At 41.0% G+C, this 27,444-nt stretch overlaps 1 protein-coding gene and 1 pseudogene across 1 annotated transcript; one reads left to right on the forward strand and one right to left on the reverse strand.

Annotated features, from left to right (window-relative positions):
• On the reverse strand, nucleotides 1–27,427 carry Arcn1 (archain 1). The gene is made up of 10 exons (XM_032911382.1): nucleotides 27,270–27,427; nucleotides 18,911–19,174; nucleotides 17,852–18,031; nucleotides 17,527–17,732; nucleotides 16,172–16,336; nucleotides 9,677–9,842; nucleotides 8,727–8,874; nucleotides 8,221–8,329; nucleotides 3,997–4,201; nucleotides 1–1,891 (listed from the first exon to the last, which is right to left on the reverse strand). Exons 1-10 carry the CDS (start codon nucleotides 27,270–27,272, stop codon nucleotides 1,802–1,804), a joined length of 1,536 nt encoding a protein of 511 aa, XP_032767273.1. The 5' UTR covers nucleotides 27,273–27,427; the 3' UTR covers nucleotides 1–1,801.
• Nucleotides 9,969–11,269, forward strand: LOC116907134 (annotated as a pseudogene).
• Nucleotides 27,428–27,444: the final 17 nt, after the last annotated feature.

The raw sequence follows: 27,444 nt of genomic DNA on the forward strand, positions 1-27,444 counted from the left end.
TCATTTTATAATACTCTTTTATTTGATTAAAGAATTTGCCTTCGTTGTGTACATTGGAATGTTATATTCCCTATGTATTTTACAGGGTTACAAAATGTCTCTCATTTTAAATATTACCCCAAAAGTAATTTCAGAAAAAAAGTCTTTGTGAAATTAAACTTGACTTTAAAAATCATAGGGACAAACAACTCTGAAATACAACTGGATTAATAAGATTTCTTGTCTACTTTACTACATGACAGACTTCTTATCCCAGTCCCCTTCCTCAGAAAACCTCATGTGAAAACCAAGCTAGCGATAAGGATTCTTCCCTGATGCAGTTTAGGGGAAAGGGAAAGGCTAGGAACTTCTTTGGCCAGCGTCCGAGCCACAGCCCTCTGCGGCTGCTCTGCTTCATGGATAGAATACTCTTGCCAGGGAAGGCCAGGTGTTTAGGGTGAGCGCTCTCTGCTCTGCAGCCACCTGAGAGAGTGGAGGCCATCTACTGTCATTTACTGCTTCCCACTGCTACTGCCTGCAGCCTTGCAGCAACTGGTCATCCGCTGATCATCCTCCCTACCCAGTGCAGTGCTTGGGGGGACTGGCTGATTCAGCCTCCATAGAAAAGGTAAAGGATCAAAATGAGCCGAGAAACTCCTACAATTATTACATGATGTCACCAAAAAGGCTGAGAAGAAAAAGGTTTTCAGAAACAAGGACGGAGAGGCAGGTGGGAAATGTCAGGTTAGATGGGGTATATTTGAGTAGCCCCTCACTGCACACCAATATAATCCCCTGCCTCTCAAAATGCTACCAAATGGTGGTGAGGATGGGGCCTTTTCATTCGGGCTAATGAGAAATGGCACAGACTCACTAGACTCAGTTCTGCTGGAAAGACTGATGAAGGGAAGAGCATCTGGGAAGGGGAAGGAGGTGGACACAAGGAATCCAAGTGGACTACGACACCCTGAGTGACAATGCTTCAACTCAATTGTCCCACAGCATGTAGAGAACTTTAAGTTTGGGTAGCATTAGCAGCAGACATGATTACATGTGGAAATGGATGTAGCCATCTTACTAGGCATCTTGAAAAGGTGTGTCCATATAAAAGCTGCTTCTCAGCGAGCTACCTTTAATATCGATAGGAATGGGATTCACAGTACTGCCTGCAACTGGAAGGGCACGGCTTACAAGGGAACAACTTCATAAAGAAATGGAGCAATGGATGGATATGGGAGAGAAAATAAGATAACCTTGTGTTTCAACTTTTAGACTCCACATCCCTCAAGCAGTTCACTGGCATTGTCTAATGTCAAGAATGGGTTAGATAACCTTCTTCTCAGAGTGCTGAAGACAATACCCACAGACAGGTGACCCCAGTGCGTGACTAAGTGCACTGAAAGAAAACAGAAAGCAAAGGAGTGTAAAAGACTCAAATCTATAGAGAAAATTTTGTAAAACAAAGTATGACATATACCTGTATTTAGGGCTTAAAATAAAGGGAGACTTAGGTGAAGGCAGAAGAGCTATTTACTGGGGCATTCCCTGGAGAGATGGCTTCCTGCTGGCCAGTAAGATCTGCCAAAGAAATCAGCAGCCTTTCCCTTTATGTCAGCGTCATGTCTTTGTCAAAATGTCTCTGTGACACCACAACACTGGGTGTGAGTTGAGGGTCCTTGCGCGCAGAGAACGTGCACTGTATCAGAAAAAAGGGGGGGAAGGGATCTCCAATGGCTTGTAAATTTGGAAAAACTCTTCAGCCACTTTTGGCTTCTTCTTTATTAATCTGAAATCCTTCCTTTTCAGCTTTCTCTTCTTGGTACTACAGGATTTCATATTTGTCCACTAAGAAAGTGGTCTCTGTGGAAAACCTAACAGGGCTGTTTCCATCTACCTGGGTCACTTTGGTAACCTAGGAAAACAAAGAGAGGGGAGGGCGAGAGGAAAACAACAGTTAGTCTCTGATATGTTAACTACATTTTCATTACAGATTTTATCACATTCTCTAAAATCAGGATCAAAAGTACCTTGGAAACACCAAAATGTACTCAGAGCTCATACTTGTTCCTTGTGGCATCATCTAATCTGTACTCTAGAGAAAACTGATTGCTACAGTAAGACAGACAGCAGCTGCCACAGGTAAAAGCCAGGATGAGTGGCAAGACTCAGCCTGCCCTATAAAATCCAGGAAAGCCAGACATTCTATAAGGATGATCAATTAACATTCTGGTCCTAAATAAGTCTGCTACCTCTCCTGCATTACTTATTAAATTCATCTCAGTCTCCTGTCCAAAACCATACTATGTTGCAAGACCTTCTTCTTTTTCTACAGTTTATGTGTATGGGTGTATGGGTGTTTTGCATTCATGTTTGTGCATCATTTTGTGTCTGGTGACAGCAAAAGCCAAAAGTAGGCATTGGATCAGCTAGGAGTGGAGTCACAGACACAGGAATCACACGTGGGCTGTCATAGAAGTACTAGAAGTCAAACCTGGTCCTCTGGAAGAGCAGCCAGTGCTCTTAACCACTGAACCATCTCTCCAGTCCCAGGATAGTGTTTCCTTCTTTTTTGTTTGTTTGCTTTTGTTTTTTGAGATAGGGTTTCTCCAAGGCTGTCCTAGAACTTGCTCTGTAGAGCAGGCTGGCCTCACACTCATAGAAATTGGCCTGCCTTTGCCTCCCAAGTGCTGGGATTAAAGGTGTGAGCAACTATGCCAGGCTCAGATCACATTTTTAAACAGAGCTTGAGGTATGCTAACTATTCACTGAGCCATCTTTCCAATTCTATGCAGCAATTTTGTGTCTAAAAAAACCCCCGAGGGCCAAGAGTATAACCCAATGGTAAAGCATTTGCCTAGCCTGCTGGGGCTCTGGGTTGGATTTTCTGCACTATTAAATACATAAAGTATTTTGATTTCCTGGATAAATGGTAAAGCGACAGCAAGGCAATGGATATGCAAATAGACTTTAAGATACATGAGGTTAGGGCTGGAGAGATGACTCAGTGGTTAAGAGCACTGATTGCTCTTCCAGAGGTCCTGAGTTCAAATCCCAGCAACACATGGTGGCTCACAACCATCTGTAATGGGATCTGACACCCTCTCCTGGTGTGTCTGAAGACAGCGACAGTGTACTTATATATAATAAATAAATCTTTAAGAAGATACATGAAGGGGCTGGGGATTTAGCTCAGTGGGAGAGCGCTTGCCTAGGAAGAGCAAGGCCCTGGGTTCAATCACCAGCTCCGAAAAAAAAAAAAAAAAAAAAAAAAAAAGAAGATACATGAGGTTAGAAGGCACTTAGTGTACATGAATCATGTACAATCAGTAAGTACTCTTATATGAAACATTTTATTTATCTAAACTTTATCCATAGAAGGAATCAGAGCAGCAGATGACTCAGTAGGTATGTGTGCTCACTCTGCTGCTGAGAAGAAAAGAGCTGACTCCACGAACCTGTCTTGACCTACACAAACGTGCTGGCACACACATGGTCCCACATATACACACAAAATAAATTTTTCCTTTCTAGATTTATTTTACTTTATGTGTGTGTATTTCTGTGCCTGGTGCCTGCAGAGGTCAGAAGAGAGCATTGGATCCACTGGACCTGGAGTTCTGGATGGCTGTAAACAACCATGTTGATGTTGGGACCCAAGCCAGGGCTCTCTACAAAGAACAGTAAGTGCTCTTTATCTACTGAACTTTCTGGTCCTTACAAACAGAAGATTAAAAATACAAAACAAAACAAAACAAAACAAAACAAAACAAAAAAGCCCAGAACTCTATGACTATGTCTCAGGAGGGACACCTGGTCTATATAGCAAGTTCTAGGCCAGCCAGGGCTACATAAGCAAACCCTGTTATAAAAAGGAGAAAAAAAAAAGACAAGTATGATGAGTCAGACTGGAGTCTGCAGAAGACTCTGGCTTTGATTTCTGCTTTAACATGAAGCTGTGCTACCTATCAGGCACTTGTCCTGCCTTTCCCATATCTGCCTTCTGTTATAACAGAGTACCTGTATGTTGCAGTAATTCTTTTTGGAGATGAAAGAAACTTGAACAGGGAAGAAGTCATTGGGCTGCCCAGGAATGCTGAACTCCAGGCTGCCACTCTTATTTTTGGCATCAATCACTGGCAGGCACCACTCCAAGGTATTTCTCCGACTGTCGTGTCGATATTCCCCATCGATCTCACCGATCACAGGTGCACCAACACCCGATCTGTCATGAGAAACATTCAGTCATTATAGATGTCTAGAGCTTAGAGAACTCCAATAAGGAAAACCAACCTCAAATCTGATTACATATTTCAAATTCTGCCTTAAATTTTCCAGAAATTAAGCTGCTGGGCAACTTCAAGAATAAAAGTCGTAACACCTTGACTAAGGATATCACTTAACTCTCTTTGTAGAGAAAGACAAATAGAACAGGCATTTAGGATATGGCTCTGGGAGCTGACTAGACCTAGGAGCTAGCGGGGAACTCAGAGTGAAGATAGCTATAAAAATATTTTCATTGTAAAAATCACTAATGGTTTGCTAGTTTAAAGTCATTTTTAAAACTTATAATTTAGGGTTGGGATTTGGCTCAGTGGTAGAGCGCTTGCCTAGGAAGCACAAGGCCCTGGGTTCGGTCCCCAGCTCTGAAAAAAAGAAGAAAAAAAAACAAAAAACAAAAAAAAAAAAACATAATTTATTGGTGTTTTGACTGTATATGTTAGTATGAGGGTGTTGTACTCCTTGAAACAGGAGTTACAAATAGTTATGAGCTGCCATGTGGTTGCTGGGAATTGAACCTGGTCCTCTGGAAGAACAGTCAGTGCGTTAACCACTGCGCCATCTCTCCAGCCCCCTGTTAAGAACTTTTTAACCATGAAACTCTTTAATAAATAACAATGAGAAATAAAGCAGTTTGGAACTGGGGAGACTTTATGCACCAAAAATAGAGGTAAACTCGTCTTTGAGAAGATTTGTTTCCAAAAAGAGTTCATAAGTTTCACACCTTACTGAAGCCAATGCTAGTGAGCTGATCTGATTATAATGTAGTGGATTTATTTGGTAAGTGAAAAGTGAAAGCATGACTACAAGGTGTGGGCAAAACAGACTGGAAAAAGAGGTGCACGGTTGTCTTTGGTCACAGAAGATCAGGGCTAGTTAGGATGTACTTTGCACTCCCACGAATGGCTGACAAGCAGTGTCACCTACTCCCACAGATTCTAAATTTACTCTCTTTTAGTTCACCAGTGACACTGAATGCTTACATTAGGGGCAGGGTAAATGAGGAAAACAAAGACTACTTTAAGGGCAGCAAAAAATTTTAACTCTTTCCTGTCAATTTTTCAGTGCTTGCCCCTTCTCCCTCCCCAGTTCTGACTGACTTTTAATCTGCTGTAGACACTGGGGTAGAATGTTTTTCAAAGATCTCTTCAGGTCACTGCAAAGTTGAACGAAGACACAGGAAACCACCACAGCCATAATTATAGAGTAGAGAGAAAAACCTAAAAACCATGGCATTCCAAAAATAGTCTAGTAAAATAAATCTCAACAAAGTCCACCATCAGCAGTGTCTAAGTCTCACCACTGTTCAAGGTAGCTATTTATTCTTCTGAAGGAACAACTGACTTGTAAAGACAGTCACCCTATTATTTCACTTTTTTCAAATTAGGGTCTTTTTATATATCACAGGCTTGAAATCAGAACTCTTCCGGAACTGTAGGTGTACTGGTTAATCCTATTAATGGGAATACTGGCATGGTGGTTTGAATAAATAATGGCCCCTCTAAGCCCATAGGGAGTGGCACTATTATGAGGTGTGGCCTTGTTGGAGGAGGTGTCACTGGGAAGATGGGCTTTGAGGTTTCAGGAGCTCAAGCCAGGCCAAGTGGCTTACTGTTCCTGCTGCCTGAGGATCTGAACGTAGAACTCTTAGTTACCTCTCCAGCACCATATCTGCTTGCTTACCGCTATACTTCCTGCCATGACAATAATGTACTGAACCTCTGAACTTGTAAGCCAGCTCCAATCAAATGCTTTCCTTTATAGAGGGCTAGAGAGATGGTTCAGAGGTTAAGAGCACTGACTGTTCTTCCAGAGGTCCTGAGTTCAATTCCCAGCAACCATATGGTGGTTCACAACCATCTATAATAAGATTTTGTGCCCTCTTCTAGCCTGGCATACATGCGGACGGAATGCTGTATACATAATAAACTTTTTAAAAATGCTTTTCTAAAAGTTGCCATGGTCATGGTATCTCTTAAGAGTAATAAGACAATGGGTAATATATTTTAAAAAGCAGAAATAAGGTCAGGCGGTGGTAGACCATGCCTTTAATCCCAGCATTTGGAAGGTAGAGGTAAATGGATCTCTATGAGTTTAAGGACAGCCTAGGCTACAGAGAGAGTTCCAGGACAGTCAAGGCTACACAGAGAAATCCTGTCTTTAAAAAAAAAAAAAAAAAAAAGAGAAAGGGAAAAAAGAAAAATGAAATGAAAAAAACCCCAGAAATATGCATGATTAAACTAGACTTGACCAAGATAAATCCCACAGTAATCAACAGATTAAATATTATTTTGTTGCAATAAAAGCTGAGGCACTTAACAATATGAATACTCTGTGGCTCACAATCGGCAACGGCAAAGCTGATGGTGAGGGTAAAGGTGAGGTAATGACAGTGTGCACTCTACTGGAGACATACATGATATTTCCTGAGGACCTTGAGACTATGCCAATGAAATACACGAGACATCACTGGAAAGAGAACGTGTGTGACAGGACAGGATCTCACTCCATAGCCTAGGCTTACCTGGAATTCAAACTCAGAGGATCCTTCTGCTTTGGTTACTCAAGTGCTGGCATTAGTGTGAAAGCTAGCACACCCAGCTTGGCATATGTTTCTCTTGCCTGTGCTGACAGGTTCCCAGGTATATACATGTCAACACTTACTGCACTGCATGCTTCATGTCACCCAGAGCTGAAAGCTTCCAGAACACTTAGTGAACCAATGTGGGCATACTGTATCCAAAACACTCCCACTTTCAGTGACAGAGAAGGGAAAATGTAGGCTGGCAGACTAAGCTTCTCTGAAATGTGCAAGAAGTGGAGTGTGACTGGAAATGGGTTCCTTTTCCTGGCTTTGGAGCCTACCTCAAGAAAACAGCTCTAGCACTACAATTAATTTGTCTTGGTTTCAAAGTAAATCCCACCCCTTTCAAAATGTACAGCTCACTTCAACATGGTGTTGAAGCCTTTAACCACCACATTAAGAGACAGGAAGGTGGATCTCAGAATTCAGACTTCATAGTAAGACTCTGTCTCAAAAAATTCATCCTAGTCACACCGAACAAAGTATATAGCTCCATGCACTCTGACAAATGCATGCTATCTGTGAGGTCTACCAACTCAAGTCATAGGACACTTTCACCACCCGGCCCCTTTCCCATACGTATTTTACTTTCTACCTCTTGATTTCTGTTAAAAGCAATTACCCTTTTAGAAAGCCCTATTTGTCTGCCTTCCTTTACAGTAGTCACGATCTCCACCCCACCTCCTTTCTCCCTCAAATCAGGGTCACACAAACCTCAAGATCAAAGCTCTGACACTCTTGTCTCTACCTTTCAAGGGCTAGGATTATAGGCCTGTGCCACCATACCAGACTTTACAACTGGTCGTTAACTTTTTTTTTTTTTTTTGGATCTTTTTTTCGGAGCTGGGGACCGAACCCAGGACCTTGTGCTTCCTAGGCAAGCGCTCTACCACTGAGCTAAATCCCCAACCCCCGTTAACTTATTTTTTAATCAACTAATTGTCTTTGTTTTTTGAAACTGGGTTTGTATAGCCCTGGAGCTTGTTCTGTAGACCACGCTGCCCTGGAAATCAAGAGCTCCTCTGCCTCCAAAGTGATGCCCAACTAGTTATTTATGAAGAAGCAGAATCAGTTAGGCCTAGTGCTTCAGACCTATAATCCCAGCTACTCTTGAGATTAAGAAAGAACACTCTGGGCCACTTTGTGAAACTCTGTCTCAAAACTGATAAAAAGAGGACTGGGAATATAGCTCAGTGGTAGAGCTCTTGCTGTGTTTAAGCCTCTAGATTTAAGCAGTATAACCACAGTGGGGAAGAAAATGAGCAAACATTTCAGAATGGATACTCAGTGAGGTACTGCCACCAAAATTCATCCCCAAACCCAGAATCAGCTCTACAAATCAACACAAGGATAATAAGGATTAAGAGAATTTCACTTACGGGAGTGGGATGGTGATGACCACATCATTGAGCTCTAAATTATCTTCCTGTAGTTCATATTCTATGTTGACATCACAGCCGTTTCCACTTTCAGAAGGCCAGCAATTAACTGAGAAAAAAAAAACAAGGCCATCACACCTCGGCTTTAGAAAAAGAGTAGAACTGTTTCTTGGCCTTGGGCTAAGATCAAGAGTATGGAAGAATAGAAAATGTTAAAATGGCAAATACAGCTGATCAACAACTGCAGATCTATAGCATCCTATGTACACCATACACTGGTGGCTCAAAGCCATCTGTGTTTTCAGCTCCAGGGGATCCGATGACTTCTTCTGGCCCTTACACCTATTCATAGGCAACATACACTCACTCAAAGACACATACACATAAATCTATTAAAACATTTAAATGGTTAATTCAAATATACAAAATATAGCATCAGTTCCACACTGCCAAAAAGAACTTGCTATGTCAATGAAGATAAGAGAAAACCCCTCACAGATACCTACTTGTCAAAGGAATAAAAGATTCCTCTGTTGTTTGTAGTCTCCACTTTAGCACCCCTACATCGCTGTTGACTGGAAATGACTTCTCTGGGTTTTTCAAGCCAATGAGAGACTCTGCAGTAAAAAGTTTTTTATCCACATTTGGATGGGTCTGGAACGAGAAGAGAAGGAAGCCTGAAGTTCAGAGTGACAAGTGAAGGAAGGGGCCAGCAAGATGGCTCAATAGGGAAAGGCTCTTGCTTCCTAGCAATAACCTGCGCTCAGTCTCTGGGACCTACAAAGAGGAAAAGAGAACCAACGCTTGAAAGTTATCCTCTGTCCTCTACTCATATGACATGGCACATGCATGCCCACACAGACACACACACACACACACATGGACACACACACATACACACATTCACACATAAGCACACAACACAGACACATGCAGAATAAATGAGTGAATATACTAAAAATAAAAATAAAGAGGCAGCTGAAAATGTAGCTTGGTTGGCAAAACACGTGCCTAGCGTATAAGGGGCTCTGGATTCAATTGCTTACACTCCTAGCACTCTCAAGTTGGGGGCAGGAGGAGCAGACAGTTCCACAGTGAGTCTGAGGCCAGCCTGACCTATGTGAGATCTTGTCTCAACGATTGCACATGCAAAAAGAAAGAAAAAAAGAAAAAAAGAAAAAAGAAGGAGGAGGAATAACAGGAAATAAATCCTTCTAGGCTTACAATGGTGAATAAATAGGATTCCTAATAAACTATAATTTTTAAAAAAAATTTGTGAGAAGAGTTTCCTTCTATAAAGACAAGATTTTAGACCATCTTTACAAAAGGCCAAGGCTATATAGTTGAGCCTAGCTGGAGCAAGAGCCTGTATTAAATTTGAAAGTACTGCAAAAATCTAATAGAAAATCCAGAGCAGAGACTATGCGGGTACTCAGCATGAAAAGCCCCTACATACCTGCAGCTGCACCCCTTTCTTATCTTCATTTTCTACATGAAGACGAATCCGGCCAAACTTGTCATCTGAGATCCTAAGCATGATCATGCCATGTAACTCCATATTCTGTAATCCTCCATCTCTCCCACAGGTCAGTGTGATCTTTTCTTCAATCTTCATATGCACACTATAAAGCAGACGTAAGTCAGTATGTCAGGAGAGTGGTAAGTAGGCTGGGGACGGAGTTAAGTTGGTAGTGTTTGTCTAGCATCATGAACCGAGTGATCCCCAGCGCCACATAAAACCAGGTATGATGGTACTGCTTTGGTACATGTACTTGAGCCAGGGTTGGGAAGAGAATCAGGAGTTCAGGCCACCTCTGGGTCACAGTGAGCTGAAGGTCATTCTGAGCACAAGAGACCCTATCCTTAAAAAGAACGAGAGCTCAGCTGACAGAACACTACCACTCATGCAGAAGACCCAGGTTTGGTTCCCAGCACCTCACATGGAGCAGCTTACAATCACCTGTAACTCTAGCTGCAGCCAAAGCCCTCTTCTGGAGTCCTTATGTACCTGCGCTCATGAGCTTATAACACTACCCTTCCCAAACACAAATTTATACATAATTTAGAAGATTAAAAATAAAATTTAAAAAGAAAGAAAAGAAACCAGAACTCAATGCTATTTTGGAGTTTAATAGTGATTAGCCTCAATTAAAGCTTTATACTCTTTTGGGGCCTACAAGATGGCTCAGTAGGTAAAAGCACAAAGCTTAATGATCTGAGTTCAATTTTTGAAACCCACAATGTTACAAAAGAACCAAATGCTGCCCGACTTCCATACCTATACTGTGGCATAAGTACACGTACACGTACACTCACACACACAAACAGATCAATTCATTGGGTGTTTTGTCTGTCTGTCTGTCTATCTGTACATACATATGTATGTGCACTACTAAGTGCATGTCTGATGCCTGAGGCAGTCAGAAGAGAGCAACAGATGCCCTGGAACTGGAATTAGGGATGGTTATAAACTCATCACTTAGCACTGGGAATCCAACCCGGATCCTCCACAAGAGCCACAAATGCTCCTAACTGGAGAGCCATTTCTTCAGCCCAACAAACAAGTTTGTTAAAAAACTTTATACTTTGTGGAGTTCATGGATTGTCACATGGCTGGCCATGGTGTTTACAGAGACTCTTTCCAGAATTTATCTTAAAAATAAATTCTTGTCTTCCAGGGACGGTGCTTAGAGGCACTTAGGAGGGTCCAGTATTTGACGTATGGTCGCAGGCTTTCCTACAATACAGCCTCTAACAAAACTAGGCTGTCTCAAACCCCTGGCAACACCTTTACACCAAGGCTGGGAAAGCACCTAAATCCGCATGTGGCATGTGCCCAGGCAGACTGCAAGGGGTTCGTGCTGTGAGACCCAAAGTCCTTATGAGATTGTCTAAGAGAAAGAAGCACGTCAGCAGGGCCTATGGTGGCTCCATGTGTGCCCAGTGTGTCCATGACAGGATCAAGAGGGCTTTCCTTATTGAGGAGCAGAAAACCGTTGTGAAAGTGTTGAAGGCACAAGCACAGAGTCAGAAAGCAAAACAAACGTAATTTTTTTAAGTAATAAAAATCAAGACTTGGTCTATGGAAAAAAGAAAAATTCTTAGGACTGGAGAGATGGCACTGACTATTCTTACAGAGGTCTTGAGTTCAATTCCTGGCAACTACATGGTGGCTCACAACCATCTGTAAAGAGATCTGATGCCCTCTTCTGGTGTGTCTGAAGACAGTAACAATGTACTTATATATAATAAATAAATAAATCTTTAACAACTACAAAAAGACGACTGTTAAAGATACAACTCACTTTGCTTGCAGGGCATAGGGAAATTAGTGGAACTGACCTGAAAACTTTTCTGTTGGCCAGCTTTCAGTACCATGCAGGCCACTAGGGAGAAAAGATAAATGGCCTTATCAAGTACTAGACCCTGAATGCTGTACTTCTGACCTGTCAGGTAAGATATGCCCAACAGTGCAACAGTGGTGTGTAGGTTATAGGAGGATAACAAACTGCTTTCTGGTTTGATCTGAGGCCTACATTTCACGAGGGAATTCATGCACAATACTGTAAACCTAGTCAAAGTCCATGGTTTGGGATGTCATAGGTCTTAGTTCTGGAAAACACACTACTGTTATTTTGCTAAATGGATATATCATTATACTCCTTCCTAATGCTTATGTTCGTACACAGATTAGTGTTGCCAACCTTGGCTAGAGAAGCCTCTCTCTGCAGTTGGCAACAATGCAGACTCCTAACTCCTCAAAGTGCTGAGAACAGCTTGTTGCATGCCCAGCCCTAAATCAGTCTTTGTCAGTGCTTTCTTCTCCAGGCTCAGGGAAGCTCACAGAAGAAGGGGTGCAACAGGGTTAAGAGCTAAAGGATAGGGAAGAGCACCATGAACTGCTGTCTTCTGGACATGACATGGCTGCTGTATTCACAAACTCATTGCAGCTATGGTTCTGGGGACAAGATCAAGTAACAAGATCATTAAACATTATATAACAAGCAACACTTATTGGATCCGGTGGCTTATAAAAAGAAAAGGAAAAAAAGGAAAAAATAAATAATCCCATTTGTTTCATTATCTGTACAATCATAGGCGTTCTTTAAGTATCATCTATACACACACATACTGACTTTTTTTCTCCTTTGAACTATTAAGAGGCAGGTTATGAACACCATAGCCCTTCTTCCCCTAAGTGCTTGCTTAGAATGCTTAAGAGTATTCTCTTATATAGCCATATTAATGCAATCATCAACTTCATGAATTTATACTGACTTATAACAGTACAGGATCCTATTCAGGGCAAAACAATGCATTTAGATGTCACATTGCTATGATTTCAAGTAAGTAAATCCTTGGGTTTTCTTTCTTTTTTTTTGGAGGGTAGGAGTTTTGTTTTGTTTTGTTTTGTTTTTTTTTTTGAGACAGGGTTTCTCTGTGTAGCCTTGGTTGTCCTGGAACTCACTCTGTAGACCAGATACAACTGCCTCTGCCTTCTGAGTGCTGGGGTTAAAGACCTGCACCAGTACCACCTGACTAGAGTTTTCTTCTTTTATGCCTCTAGGAATTGAACCCAGAGCCTTACCCAGGTTAGGCAAGTACTATGTTAGATTGCCCTGGTGCAGTTTGTATTTTGATGCTAATTCTGTTTCCTCAAGAGGGGCAGCCCTGACAAGGAGTGGATCACAGACTCAGGTGTTTTCATGTGAACCTTTCCCCCATTTTAACTGGTCAAATAAAGGCTAGAGCCTGTGATTGGGCAGTGTTAAAAAGAAAGTGGGGCTGGAGGTTTTAGAAAGGGAGAGAGAGGAAGGAGGAAAGATGAAGGAGATAGAGGAAGATGAAGAAGTGGAGGTGGAAGGAGGATAGAGCAGAACCACATGGCCTGGGGGAGCCACATGTAACAAGGCATCTCATAGCTGGGGACTGGAGTAGTGTAGTGGTATATCTCCCCAATCTCTACGTACAGATTACAAACATTACAACTGAGTTGTGTGTTCTTTGCATAGGCTTACTGAGGTTGGAGATTTATCACAACAAAGCACTATTTACTATTTACCCGTGATGGAAAAATGCAACTGGAAATCATGTCTAATTGTGGTGGTTTGAATGAGAATGGCCTTCAAAGTCCATTGACTATTTGGTTTTGGAATGTTTGGTTCTCAGCTGGTGGAATGTTTAGAAAGAATTCAGAGGTATAGCCTTGTTGGAGGTGTGACCTTTGTTGGAGGAGGTGTGTCACTGGGAGTTGGCTTTGAGGTTTCAGAAGCCCACTCTTTCTCTTTGCCTGCTGTCTAAGGACCAGACAACTCTCAACCACTGCTCTAGCAACCATGCCTGCCTGCCACAATGCTCCTGTCTATGATGATGATCATGTACTAACTTCATACTGTAAGAGATCTCACAATTAAATGCTTTTTTGTCTTGATCATGGTGGTTTCTTTTTAACAGCAATAGAACATAACTAAAATATCAGTATTATGTCTGCTTTGTATAAAGATTTTTAAGAAATAAGCCACAGGATTTTACTCCCTTCTATACTACAGATTATCCTATCCCCTCGGAAAAATGTCCAAAAAGTAGTAAATATTGGTTGTTTCTACCATATGAAACTTACATAGTTGAGAAGACTTCTATTCATTTTAAAAATAATTTTACTATTGAAATTAGAAAATATAACAATAAAAATTAATGCTACTGCTATGGTCAATTAGTAAGTATAATCTATACATATTCTGTAATAGAAATATATGCCTATATGCACGTGTGCCTATTGCCTGGTACACCACATGGTGCCTGCAGACACCAGAGAAGAGGGCACTGGATTCTCCAGATGGCTGTGATTTACCATGAGGGTGCTGGGAAACTTGGGTCCTCTAGAAGAGCAGTCAGTCAGTGCTCTTAACTGCTAAGCCATCTATCTTCCCAGCTCTAGAATTACTTTGAAGCTATGTAAACTACAGTGGCTACAAAAATATTTTGGGCTTTTTTTTTTTTTTTTTTTTTGCCAGCCTCTTAGTTCCTTCCAAAAACAAAGACACTAGACTCAAAAACACAAAAGTATGAATCTTAGTAATGTAGGACCCCACTTTATTTTTTATAAGAGTTCACTCTATGCTTGAGGTAACTTAATCACTTAGAAAAATCTTAAATTCTCATTTTTATGTGATGTTTATAAGTCTGAAGTCTCCACTGATCAAGAACACATTCTGCTCTCACAGAAGACCTGAGTTTAGCTCCCTGTACCCATGTGGAGTAAGCGCACAACAGCTTTTAACTCCAGTGCCAGGGGAATCCAATGCCCTCTTTCTGGCTTCTGTGGGCACCTGCACTTACACATGCACAAGACCCATAGTATCAACACATAAGTTAAAGAATAAATAAATAATCAATCTTTTTTTTTTAAGGCACGGGGGCTGGAGAGATGGCTCAGAGGTTAAGAGTACTGGCTGTTCTTCCGAAGGACCTGGGTTCAATTCCCAGCACTCATATGGTAGTTCACGACTGTCTGTAACTCCACTTCCAGGGGATCTGATGCCCTCACACAAACATACAATGCACTTAAAATACAAATAAAAAAAATTCTTTTAAAAAAAGGCCTGAAGCCTCAGCTTTTCTCAAAACAACCAAAATAGCACAAGTAATTTAATGAGCGATTTATCCAAGTGTAACTGTTCATTTCTAACAAAACAGAACACACATAAAACAGAACAGTCCACTTTTATGCACACCTGATAGTGGTATCCTCCCAGACTCATCTTTCAGTTGACCTCCAAACTACCAATAATTGTAGGTCTGGGATCAAGGGCAAGAAATTTGCATCTTGATTATATGAACTTGGTTAACCTATTGCTTAAAAATGCCACCGACCAATGTTTCAGCCTTGAGATAAAAGACAAATTAAATTATATTGGATTCAAATACATAAAATTTAGCATGTTAATTTGCTTTGAAGACCTTCACAAATTTTTATTTTATTTTTTTTCCTCCATCGTTATTAACTTGGGTATTTCTTATTTACATTTCAATTGTTATTCACTTTCCCGTTTCCAGGCCAACATCCCCTTTACCCCTCCCCCTTTCACAAATTTTAAAGATTGACTTTCCTTTATAGTTTTAATTAGAAAAAGACAGAATAAAATATGGGTTAACGTAGCTCTAGCCCTATGAGGGTTTTTTCTTTGACCTAGGCTTTCATATAACTGAGGCTGACCTTGAACTCCAGATCTTCCAGTCTCCAACTCACAAATGCTGGGATGTTCCACCAGGCCCTGCTCAAGGGACAAGCTACACAACAGGCATAAAGCTACTTTTCCTAAATTAGCCAATAAAGGGCAAGTTTTAAACTTCACAGGAAATAGATGCTCAAGTCTCCATTGATATTTAAAGTGGGGAAAAAACATATTATAAGTTAATATTTGGAATATGTGCTAAATAAAATTTTAATTCAGTAACAGTTAAAAGGCAGAAAAACATGGAGCTAGAATGTATGTAGCTCAGAGGTAAACAGCGTGCTCAGCATATGAAAGGTTCTGGGTTAGATCCCCAGCACAAAAATAAATAAGCAAGAACTGATAGAATTTAAAGACAACCTTAAGGGCTGGAGAGATAAGTGCATACACTGCTCTTTGAGAGATACCCATACAGGTAGCTCAAAACCACTTCCAGATATACATGTGACTCCACTCTACAACCCCTACCACTCCCAGATATACATGAACTAAAAATAATAAAAACACCCAGGTGTGGTAGCACATAACTTTAATTCCAGCATTTGAGAGGCAGAGGCAGGAGGATCTCTTGTGAATTTGAGGCCAGCCTGATATACACAGTTGAGTTCCAGGTGAGCCTGGGCTACACAGTGAAATCCTGTCTTAAAGAAAAACAGAACAACAACAATCTTTTTTAAAAGATGGTATTGTTTGTTCTTGAAGAAGTCACTGCTTACCTTTCCATATTAATGGGTGGAGCATGCACTTTGGCTGCTTCCGAGGTGCGCTTCCCCATATTAGAAGACATAATAGTTTCGCCTTCAGATTTCAGTTTGTCCACAAAGTTATCTACTTCCTTTCCTTTAGCTCCGAGTTTCAAAGCCTTGCTGGGGCCTGAAGGTCTAATTGGAAAAATTTAAAAAATACAAAATAAATATATGGTAAAAATACAAAAAGCCACAAACATTAATTAGTAGCCTCCTACCAACAAAGTTTTCTCTGAAGGAATGTGAAGATCTTAGGAGAAAACCTTTTTCATAGTGTTGGTGGACAACTACAACACTGATAGTGTAATATGAACTTGCATAAATTGATAAATACTATTAATACATAAGTATCAAGTACACAAATATGAAAGCTATAATTTTATAGTCATAAATGGTCTGATGAAAACACAGCATCTTCCATTTAGATAAATGTGACTATGCACAAAAAGCAAATTTTGCATATACTTTCAGCAGCCACAGATTCTTCTGAAACATTAAGAATATTCTGCGGTTAGTGAGATGGCTCAGAGGTCAAGAGCACTTGTTTGGTTCCAGGTTTGGTTCCCAGCACCAACATCAGGTGGCTCAGAATCATCTCTAATTCCAGTTTTGAATGTACTCTCCTGACCTCTATGGGATTCTAAGAGCATCTGCAGCTCTTTTTTTTTTTTTTAAAGATTTATTTATTTATTATATATAAGTACACTGTAGCTGTCTTCAGATACACCAGAAGAGGGCATCAGATCTCTTTACAGATGGTTGTGAGCCACCATGTGGTTGCTGGGAATTGAACTCAGGACCTCTGGAAGAGTAGTTGGGTGCTCTTAACCGCTGAGCCATCTCTCCAGCCCGCATCTGCAGCTCTTAAAGAGGACTTGTGTCCAGTTCCAGTACCCATGAGGTTGCTTACATATGTGTATTACTATGGTTCAAGGTGATCTGACACATTCCTCTGGCCTCTCAGATATCAGGCACAAATACACACACACACGGGCAGAGCAGTTCTACCCATAAAATAATAAATATTTAAAAAGAAAAATTCATATTCCTCAAACAAATCTCCCCCACTTCACCAATTAAGATAGCTGTCATAAGAAATGAAGAAATCATGGCATAATTTGTAGAACTCTCTTATAAAAGGAAAAATAACACAGATATCTCCTTTATTCCTATCTTTTATATATCCAAATTTAATATCACAGCTTACATCATTAAGTCCCTCATTATTTACTGCTAGCTTAGAAACCATGTGTCTCTCCCATGAAGCACACACATAGAGAACCTCCTTCTGCATCCTAGGGTGCTGGTAATGCATTAGACAATACCTGGCTGGTGCGGGTGCCACTTTTGGTTTATCAGTTTCAATGATAGTCTCTGTGATCATGGCTGCTGTGCTGCCTCCAGACACTGCAGAACTACCAAATCCCCCAAATCCTGGTGCTTTCTTTCCCTGTCTCTCCGCATCTCTCCGGGCCTGTTGTAATTCCTTTGCTTTACGCCGCATCTCAGCTTTAGCTTCACGTTCTTGAGTCTGTGGAGAGAGACATAATTGTTTGTAGCTTTCTGTACAGTCTACATTAGCCAAGTAAAACCAGGAAAGTCAGATTAATGAAAGCTAACAGAAAGACACTCGAATTGGCAGTCACTTACCTCTCTGACTGCTCTGAATACTTTCTCCTCATGAGAGTCCATTTCTGTGAAAGTTCTGATCTGTGCCAGGTTAACATTCTCCCGGTATCCCAGGGCAACAATTTCATCAAAAGCAAAAATCAAATCAAAACAGTGCTCAGATATTTCATTTTCTTCTAAGGCTCGGCAATATTCAGGGATCTAATTACAGACAGTAATAGACAACAGAGATTAGGAATTTCATAGCAGCTATGTTTCTAAGTCTTATCTTTTAAATATGAATTTCAAAAACAATGGATTTTAGCACTTGGGAGATGGAAGCTCAGTCACCTTTGGCTACATAGCAAGGTTAAGGCCAGCCTGGGTTATATGAAATCTTGTCTCAAAAAGATCCCAACTAATAAAACAATGGGGTTGGAGAGGTGGCTCAGTGGCTAACAACATAGACTGTTTTTCTAGAGGACTTGGGTTTAATTCCCACCACACCCACATACAACGGTGGGGGTCCAAACAAATATCAGAAACACAGACATACTAAATTTGTTAAGAACTGAGATTGAAAGAACAAGTCTGCACTCTCTTTGGGAATACTTCTAGCCTAGGAAGGAACCGAGCAAGTGTCTGCTGAATGAAGAGCTGGAGGGGATTAGGTGTAGCTCAGCAACAGAGCGCTTGCACAGAATGCGTAAGGCACTGCAAAACAAATTTTAAAAAAAGTAAGCAAGTAAGCAGGTAAGTATTAAAAAAATGAATTGCATGGGTAAGTTTTGAGATGTCTATGAGGGTTCACAAACTGATCATATCAACTATTTTAGAGTCAAACCTACTCTTGAGGGCTGGAGAGGTGACTCAGTAGTTAAGAGCACTGACTGTTCTTCCAGAGGTCCTGAGTTCAAATCCCAGTAACCACATGGTGGCTCACAACCATCTGTAATGAGATCTGATGCTCTCTTTTGGTGTCTGAAGACAGCTACAGTGTACTTATATATAACAAAATAAATATTTAAAAACAAAACAAAACAAAAACCCTACTCTCCATAAAAAACATAACAGTGTAATCCAGTATTATAGGTCTCTTACCACCCTTGAGAAGAGCCGTAGAGTCTCCAAATCTTCTAAGATATTGCTGTTTTTTGTAGTGATCAATACCATGTACAGTTTCTCCATAGGTTGGTAGACATATCTTACACTTTCTGTTTCAACAAAAGTATGTTGTTTTCCAGTGTTCATGAGTTTTGGGAAAGCTGCTAATAACCCCTCAATCCGAGTTCGGGTCATCTCCACAAACTGTCGAGAAACAATTGCCTTTCCCGCTTTCGTGCAGACCGCTGCCGCCAACAGCACCTGCCAGGAACGTAGACATAAATAAGTACTCCTTACTAATTTCTTACATTTGTTTCCTTAGCATCTCAGGAGAGCTTCCATACAATAGCACACTCAGTGACATTACATTGTCTTTCATACTATACTTCATTGTTAAGGTAGAAGGAAATAAAGCAATTACTCCATAATATACCATATATCTACATCTATCTATCTATCTATCTATCTATCTATCTATCTATCTATCTATCTATCTATCTATCTATGTGTGTGTGTTAAAAAAAACCTTTTGCCTAGAATATGCAAAGAGTGAGGTTCTACCACTAGAACTACACAAGCACGCAATGGAGTTATTTTTTCCAAAGTGTATACTTAAATTATTATTTATATTGGTTGATTGTGAGACCCTGTGGGAGTGCCCACGTGTGTGGAAGCCAGAGGTCAACTTGAGGGAGTTCTCTTCTACTATGGCGTCAAGAATTGAACTCAGGTTGTCAGGCAGGTGCAAGTATCTTCAGCAGCTGAGCCCCCAGCAACCTGTATACACACATTACCATCAATTAGTCCATTAGGACTCAGAGCTGGGTTGCACTCTGCTTTGACACAGCCATAGACAACAGAGCAAGCATCTTCTTTAAAAGGGGACAGAGGTTTCTATGTCAAAACATAAATCTGATGAGGCAGATAAAAAGGTTTTTAAGAGTTCTACCAGAGTATGGCAGCACTAGACTAATTCTACCACTCAGGATGCTAAGGCAGGAGGAGTATTAGAGCTTAGGGTGTGTGTGTGTGTGTGTGTGTGTGTGTGTGTGTGTGTGTGTGTGTGTGTGTCTGTGTGAGTGTACCTATCTCAAAAAAGAAAACAAGTAGAAAATAAGAAGCCCTCAGCTTCCTTTTTACTTTACTATAGTAGTTCAATAAGTCTGAGTAGATCTACCCTTTGATCAGCCTTGCCACCCAACTCACTCTTCTAGACACGCAAACGAGCTGTGAAGTGGAAACACTCAACTTTCTGATATCTTCCATTTATTTAACAAAACAAATGCAGGAGGAGGAAGAGGAGGAAGAGGGAGAAGGGGAGGAGGAGGAGGAATATCTTCAAATAACGAGAGTAGTAGAAAACTAAACAGCATGGTTTCGTTTCCTTTCTTTCTTTCCCTCCCTCCCTCCCCCTCCCTCCCTCCCCTCCCTCCCTCCCTCCCTCCCTCCCCTCCTTTCTTTCTTTCTTTCTTTTCTTTCTTTCTTTCTTTCTTTCTTTCTTTCTTTCTTTCTTTCTTTCTTTCTTTTTTTTTTGGAGAAAGGGTTTCTCTGTATAGCCCCAGCTGTCCTAGAACTCTAGACCATGCAGGCCTCAAATTCAGCAATCTTTCTACCTCCATCTCCCAAGTGTTAGGATTACTGGTTTAGGCAGTGGTCTAACAGCCTCTTCAGTATAGAGATCCAAATGTTCATAAGCACAAGCAACAACAACAAAAGACCGACACATCTGGCAAGACTCACTGTTAGAATGGAATCTCTTAAACAAACCCTACTTGTTAAATGTCTCAATTATATGGAAACCCGTCCATTACAGATGAAGAGCTTGAAAAATAAGTCAGTCAATTTGAATAAATATCCGCACAGTGGTGACACTCCCCTCTCCCAGTACTGGAGACTGAACCCAGGGCCTCTAGCATAATAGGCAGCATGTTATATAGCCCCAGCATTTTGTCTTTTCATCTTATTTTATGTTATTACAGGGTCTTTCTAAATTGCACAGGCTGCCTTCAAACCTATATGTTGTTTCTGCCTCAGCTTCCAAAGCAGTTGGATTACAGATGTGAATCCACTCAGTTTGAATGTTTTGTAACAGTACAAGAGGCCACAGCATCCAAAGAGAACACATGGTCCCAGCACCTGGGAGGTAAAGGAAGGAATAGAAACTCAAGGTCATCCTAAAGCTGGGCGTTAGTAGTATACATCTTTAATCCCAGCACTGGGGAGGCAGAAGCTGGTCGATATCTGTGAGTTTAAGGACAGCATTATCTATAGAGTGAGTTCTGACAGTCAGGGCTACACTGGGTAGGTAGGGGATAGAAGGGGAGAGGAAGGATGGATGGGATGGGAGGAGAGGGGAGAAGTTAGCTAGTTTAGAGTATCTGGGAGAGAATTACCACCATACTTGTTTTTAAGCAGCAGAATAAAACAATTCAAATAATCCAGGGGTGGTGATGCACATTTTTAGTCCCAGCACTCAGGAGACAAAGGCAGGTAGATAGATCTCTGAGTTCAAGGCTAGTCTGGTCCATATATCAGGTTCCAGGACAGCAGGGACTACCTAGATTCTGTCTATAACAAAGTGAAACAACCACACTGGTCTTAAAAATTTATATTGTAAAGTGTTTCATCTATACCCAGCACAAATTAGTTCCCTCTACCAAACAGATCTGTATTTTTTTTCTGATTTACTTTAAGTGAATATTGCACTTTTCTCATATGATCTCAAGTTCCACTTCCCAAATAAGAACCAAGTTTAGAAATGGCTAGATTTAAAGGAAATAAATTCTATCAACTCTATACTGAACATCCTTTATCCAGGGCTATGTACACGGTGCATCACCACTACATCTTCAGCCTTTGGTTCTGTTGTTCTGCTTTGCTTTTTTTGTGAGAGTTCTCCTTAAGTAGTTGAGATTGGCCTGTAACTTTCCATTCTCCTGCCTGTTCCCTGAATGCTGAGATCACCTTTATGTGCCACAATGTCAGGGCTACATGACTTATATGCCTATTATCACACTAGATGCTCTCTGATTATAAAGAAATAGAATTGGGTCTGGAGAGATGGCTCAGTGGTTAAGAGCACTAGCTACTATTCCAGACCACCAGGGTTTCATTCCTAGTATCCACATGGTAGTTCACAGCTCTCTGTAACTCCACATCTAGGTTTCCAATAACCCTCTTCTGGCTTTTCCTTCTTCTCACCTTTACAGGCACTAGTCATGCACATGATATAAACATACATGCAGTCAAAAGATCCATATGCATAACATAAATTTAAAAAGAAAAAAATTGACATTTTGTTTAAAAGCTGCCTAATTAGTAGATAAGACAAAAAAATAAGATATTGTAATATCTTATTTTAGAAACCTAAGAGAGTGGACAAAGGAGAAAAGATTACCTCTGAGAAAAGAAATAACATTTGATTAATCCAGGGACTGAATACATAAAGATAAAACAGCAGGGTATGGTAATGCCTGCCTTTAATTCCAGCACTCGGGAGGCAGAGACTGGTGGCTCAGTTTGAGGCCAGTCTGGTCTACACAGTGAGTTCCAGAACAGCCAGCGGTTATGTAGAGACCCTGTCCCAAAACAAACAACAACAACCAAAAAAAAAAAAAAAAAAAAAAAAATCAGGATAAAAATAATATCTCAAGTAGGAAAACTCTGAGACTCTATTTAGTCATTTCATTAACCAGATATAAGCAAATAAGATTCCCAAAGCAGGATCAAAGTTCCCTATACTAAATGTAGATAAACTTTAAAACACCTAGGACATAAGTCACAAGGTCCATATGCAACCTCCAGTCACTAATATAGCTAGAAAGATCATCTCTGAACAAGGATAAATTTATCCTCTGCAAAATTAATACTCATCTTCTTAAATGCCTCAACATAGTAATGCTTCCTTTCATATTCACATTCAATGAAGTTTAGCAACTACTAAAATAGAGAGTACGGGGTTGGGGATTTAGCTCAGTGGTAGAGCGCTTGCCTAGCAAGTGCAAGGCCCTGGGTTCGGTCCCCAGCTCCAAAAAAAAAAAGAAAAAAAAAAGTATATTGAAAGGTAAATTCTCCTACCATAACTTTCATTAGAGTCTCACTATGTAGCCCTGGCTGGGCAGAAACTCACTATGTAGACCAGGTAAACTCGTGGAGATCTGCCTAATAGAATTATAGGGATGCTACCATGACTAACAACAGTTCATCAGTTAAGAACACTTTCTGCTCTTGCAGAGAACCTGGGTTTGATCCCTAGCACTCACATAGAAATGTACAACCAAGTGTAACTCCAGATGCCCTTTCTGCCCTCCTTTCAGGTACCAGGCATGCATCTAATGCACATATATACACATTGGCAACACATAATAGTTTTTAAGAGTTAATTTTTAAAAATGAGTAACTATGACTCTCAAAAGTTTTTTTTGCCAGATAGTGCTGGCACATGCCTTTAATCCCAGCACTTGGGAAGCATAGGTAGGCAGATTTCTCTTGAGACCAGTTCAAGGCCAGCCTAGTCTACAGAGTGAATTCCAGGACAGCTAGGACTATTATACAGAGAAATCCTGTCTTAAAAAAAATTTTTTTATGTATTTTTTTCTATGTATTTTTTTTTCTTTTCTTTTTTTTCGGAACTGGGGACCGAACCCAGGGCCTTCTGAGCTAAATCCCCAACCCCTTTTCTATGTATTTTTATGTGAGTATATTGTAGCTGTCTTCAGACACACCAGAAGGCGGCATCTGATCCCATTACAGATATTCTGTGAGTCACTATGTGGTTGCTGGGAATTAAACTCAGGACCTCTAGAAGTGCAATCAGTCCTCTTAACCACTGTGCCACATCTCCAGCCCTTGAAATTTTATATTCTTTGAAGAAAACAGGTTCAGATCCCAGCACCCACTTGGCAGGCAGCTCACAACCATTTCTAACTCCAGTTCGACGTTACTCCCATATTCTCTTCTGGCTTCTGCAAGCACCAGGCACATATGTCATGGTACATATATATACATCCAGGCAAAACACTAATACACAGAAAATAAATCTTTAAAAAAGGACTGGAGAGTTTGCCTTGCTCTACTAAAGAAACAAATGTTATTTTAAAAGAGGGGGTGGGAGGGAGCAGGCTGGGAAAACGGCTAGCTCTCGATAAACATGAGGACCTGGATCTGAACCCTATCACCTACATAAAAAGCCAGACATGCAGTCATGGCTGCAAGTGCCTATAACCTCAGTATTGGAGGTCAGAGACAGGTAACTCCCGAGAGCTCACTGGCCAGCCAGCATAGCTCAAAAAGCAAGCTTCTGGTTCAATGTAGCAGAGAGCCAGAGAAGATGCCCAAACCTACACCACACGCCCACACCCCTGAACCCCACCACACACAATCCGTAAAGGTATTTGCCATCATAGTAAGTCTATTTACTATCTTCTTAATAAACAACAATGTTCTGTAGATAAGCAAATCTTAGAAATGGGTGGTATCACAGGACTGATTATCAAGCTTATTCAAACATAAGATTAGTTTTAAAAATGCTTGACAAATGTTAAGAAAATTAAGATTACAGAAAACTAAAGAAAAAGGACAAATCAGAAGACGCTTTTTAGCTAGTATGGCCAAGTCTGTCAGGAAACCAAGACAAGATGATGTGAGTTCCAGGCCCACCTGGACGAAATAGAGATCTTCTGGTTAAAGAAAAGGAGGTGATATTTTCTCTTGGATATTTTGCATTGACAATTCAGTAAAACCAAAGAAAATTTATTTTTCAAAACAATGTTTATGGACCTGTAACTTACTCTGAAATATATGTTAAAAAAGATAGATAGGGGCTGGAGAGATGGCTCAGTGGTTAAGAGCACTGACTGCTCTCCCAGAGGTCTGAGTTTAATTCCCAGCAACCACATGGTGGCTCACAACCATCTGTAATGGGATCTGGTGCCCTCTTCTGGTGTGTCTGAAGACAGTTACTGTGAACTCATAAATTGAATAAATCTTAAAAAAAAAAAAAAAAGATAGATAGGAATGGATGATTAGGTATGTGATAAAATAAAATAATTATAGTGAAATGTTAAGAGAAACTAGTTGGTAGTTACAGGACTGTTCCCTATAGGGTTGTTTGAAATTTTTTATCATTTTTTTTTTCTTTTCTTTTTTTTCAGAGCTGGGGGACCGAACCCAGGGCCTTGTGCTTGCTAGGCAAGTGCTCTACCACTGAGCTAAATCCCCAATCCTTGAAATTTTTTAAATATTGGAATATCTTGTATTAAAATGTTGAGGAAAAACTACTAGAAAATTTGATGCAACTTTATCCTACTTGATATAACTCTATGGTACAGTGATATTTCTGTAATTAAATAGGGCCCAAACACAGGCAGAAGTAATACCAAGCAAGTCTTTGACTTGACAGAGTAGAATATACTGAGATAATTGTTCTCCACAACACAGAAGTCTGTGGGTATCTGGATCATGATAATTCAGATATAGGACACAGCTATATGACTATGTATTCACATCAAAAGGACAAGCAAAAATATATGTATGCACAAATACAAAAGTATACCACATATGCACACACACATGTGTACGTATACACACATTACCATGGAACATCTAGAGCTTTACTGTTTCTCAATTATCCTTCATTTTGTTTTGAGATAGGGTTTCTGTGTAGCCCTGGCTATCCTGGAATTCAATCTGTAGACCAAGGTGGCCTTGAACTCAAATATCTGCCTGCCACTGCCTCTCTAGTGCTGGGATTAAATACATCTACCACCATGTCTGGCACATTCCTCAATTATCAACCAATTTAAAATATTAAAAGTTCCAAGAACATTCTAACAAGCAAGATTTTGGTGAAGATTATCTGAATTTTTGTTTCCATAAGGTTCTAATGCTAATATTAAAATTACACACTCTAAACTATGAACACTCCCTAAAATGTAAGAGTAGTGTACACACCTTTAATTCCAGTGATAGGAAGGCAGAGGTTAGCCTGGTCAATATAGTGAGTTTCAGGACAGCCAGGTCAGCACAGTGAGAAACCTTTTCTCTAGAAACTAAAATAATGGGGGCTGGAGAGATGGCTCAGCAGTTAAGAGTATTTCTTGTTCTTGCATAGGACCTAGAATCACTGCACCACTGGGAGGCTGACAAGTGTCCATAACTCCAGTTCTAGGGGGTCCAATATCATCTTCAGGTGTTGTACAGACACACAAGTAGGCAAAACAATTCATATACATGAAAAATCTTAAAATAGAAAAGAAAAAATCCATACAACCATAACAACAACAACAAAATCAACCTGTGGATTTGGGGCTCAGAGTTGGTATATGAAGTTTTGGAAATTTTATGTCTAATACCAAATTTTGGGAGGCAAATCTACTTGATGTAATTTATACACCTGGGGCTGGAAAAGAAACTTTCAGTGGTTTAAACACCAAACATGAATCTCTCCTCTAATCAAGTTTTTCTCAAAAGAGTTGTTGGTAGAACTTACTAGGACAAGTACCAAATGAGTCACGTTACTTACGTATGCTTTCAAAGCACCTTAAAAAAATTCAAGAGATAAATTACTAGATCGACGGAAAACGGAGAATCTCTTCTTTTTCACGAATATTCAGATTTTAGTTGATAAAGGAGGATCTGGTAGAGTCAATTCTGCTTTCTCCCATTCTCACCTACAATAATTTCCCTATTTGTTCCTCTCTGTAACAGACGAGTACATAAAGAAAAAGGCTCCGATGGCACCTAGCGAGTCCCCAAGCACAGCCCACCTCTCCTACTCCACACAACACCTGTGATTACAATATGCCGTACTCATGTCACTCCACCTAAACAGTAGGTTCCTTAAAGACAGAACCCCTGTGTTGTCGCTCGGTTTCTCTCTGTTCTATGTACACTCTGCACCAGCTCTCTGCCAAAGACACATGTACGCGTTACCCTAGTACAGGCTAGCTACAGGGACACCGGGGTCCTACAAACGGGCGTCTGAAGCTACTATTTCCGTAATGCCTCTACTTCCCCCTTTCAATTAAGAAAAACAAGAAGAAAAGAGCTTTGAGATGACGTGGTGACAGGAGGACGAGAAGCTGCGGACAGGCCCAGTCTTGCGGACCCGGGGCTGGCAAGGAACCGGCGGGATGTGAGGGCGGAAGGCCCACGCGACAACCACCACCCTGGGTAGGTCAGAGTGGCTGGAGGACGTGGCGGCGCTGCCGGCGGAGACTGGGTGGGCGCGGCAGCTCGCTCTGGTACTCCGGGAGGCCGCGCCAAGCCCGGGCCGACAGCGGGGCTCCGGGCGCGGCTACTACGGTCCCGGCTCAGCGGGCGAGGACATGGCGAACGAACCCGGCTCGGCGCTTACCATGGTGAGGCCGCAGGTGGGGCGCGCCGCGCTCTGGCTCTGGAAGAGCTCGGGCTACCGCCCAGAGAAGCGGAGCTCTGGCCGCTCCGGACCTGCTGCCCCTGACAGGAGCCTCCTCCGCTTCGCCTCTTGCCAAGATGGCGGCCCCAAGCCACGTCTCCAACCGGAAACGGCG

Source organism: Rattus rattus, chromosome 8 (genome assembly GCF_011064425.1).
Source record: "Rattus rattus isolate New Zealand chromosome 8, Rrattus_CSIRO_v1, whole genome shotgun sequence".
Classification (NCBI taxonomy): Eukaryota; Metazoa; Chordata; class Mammalia; order Rodentia; family Muridae; genus Rattus; species Rattus rattus.

Excerpts from the sequence above, each read along its gene's own strand:
- Arcn1 (XM_032911382.1), bottom strand. Across the intron at positions 16,337-17,526 it reads GTGGCACCCGCACCAGCCAG|ACCTTCAGGCCCCAGCAAGG; the intron begins GTATTGTCTAAT and ends TTTTCCAATTAG. Across the intron at positions 9,843-16,171 it reads CCACCCATTAATATGGAAAG|TGTGCATATGAAGATTGAAG; the intron begins GTAAGCAGTGAC and ends TCTGCTTTATAG.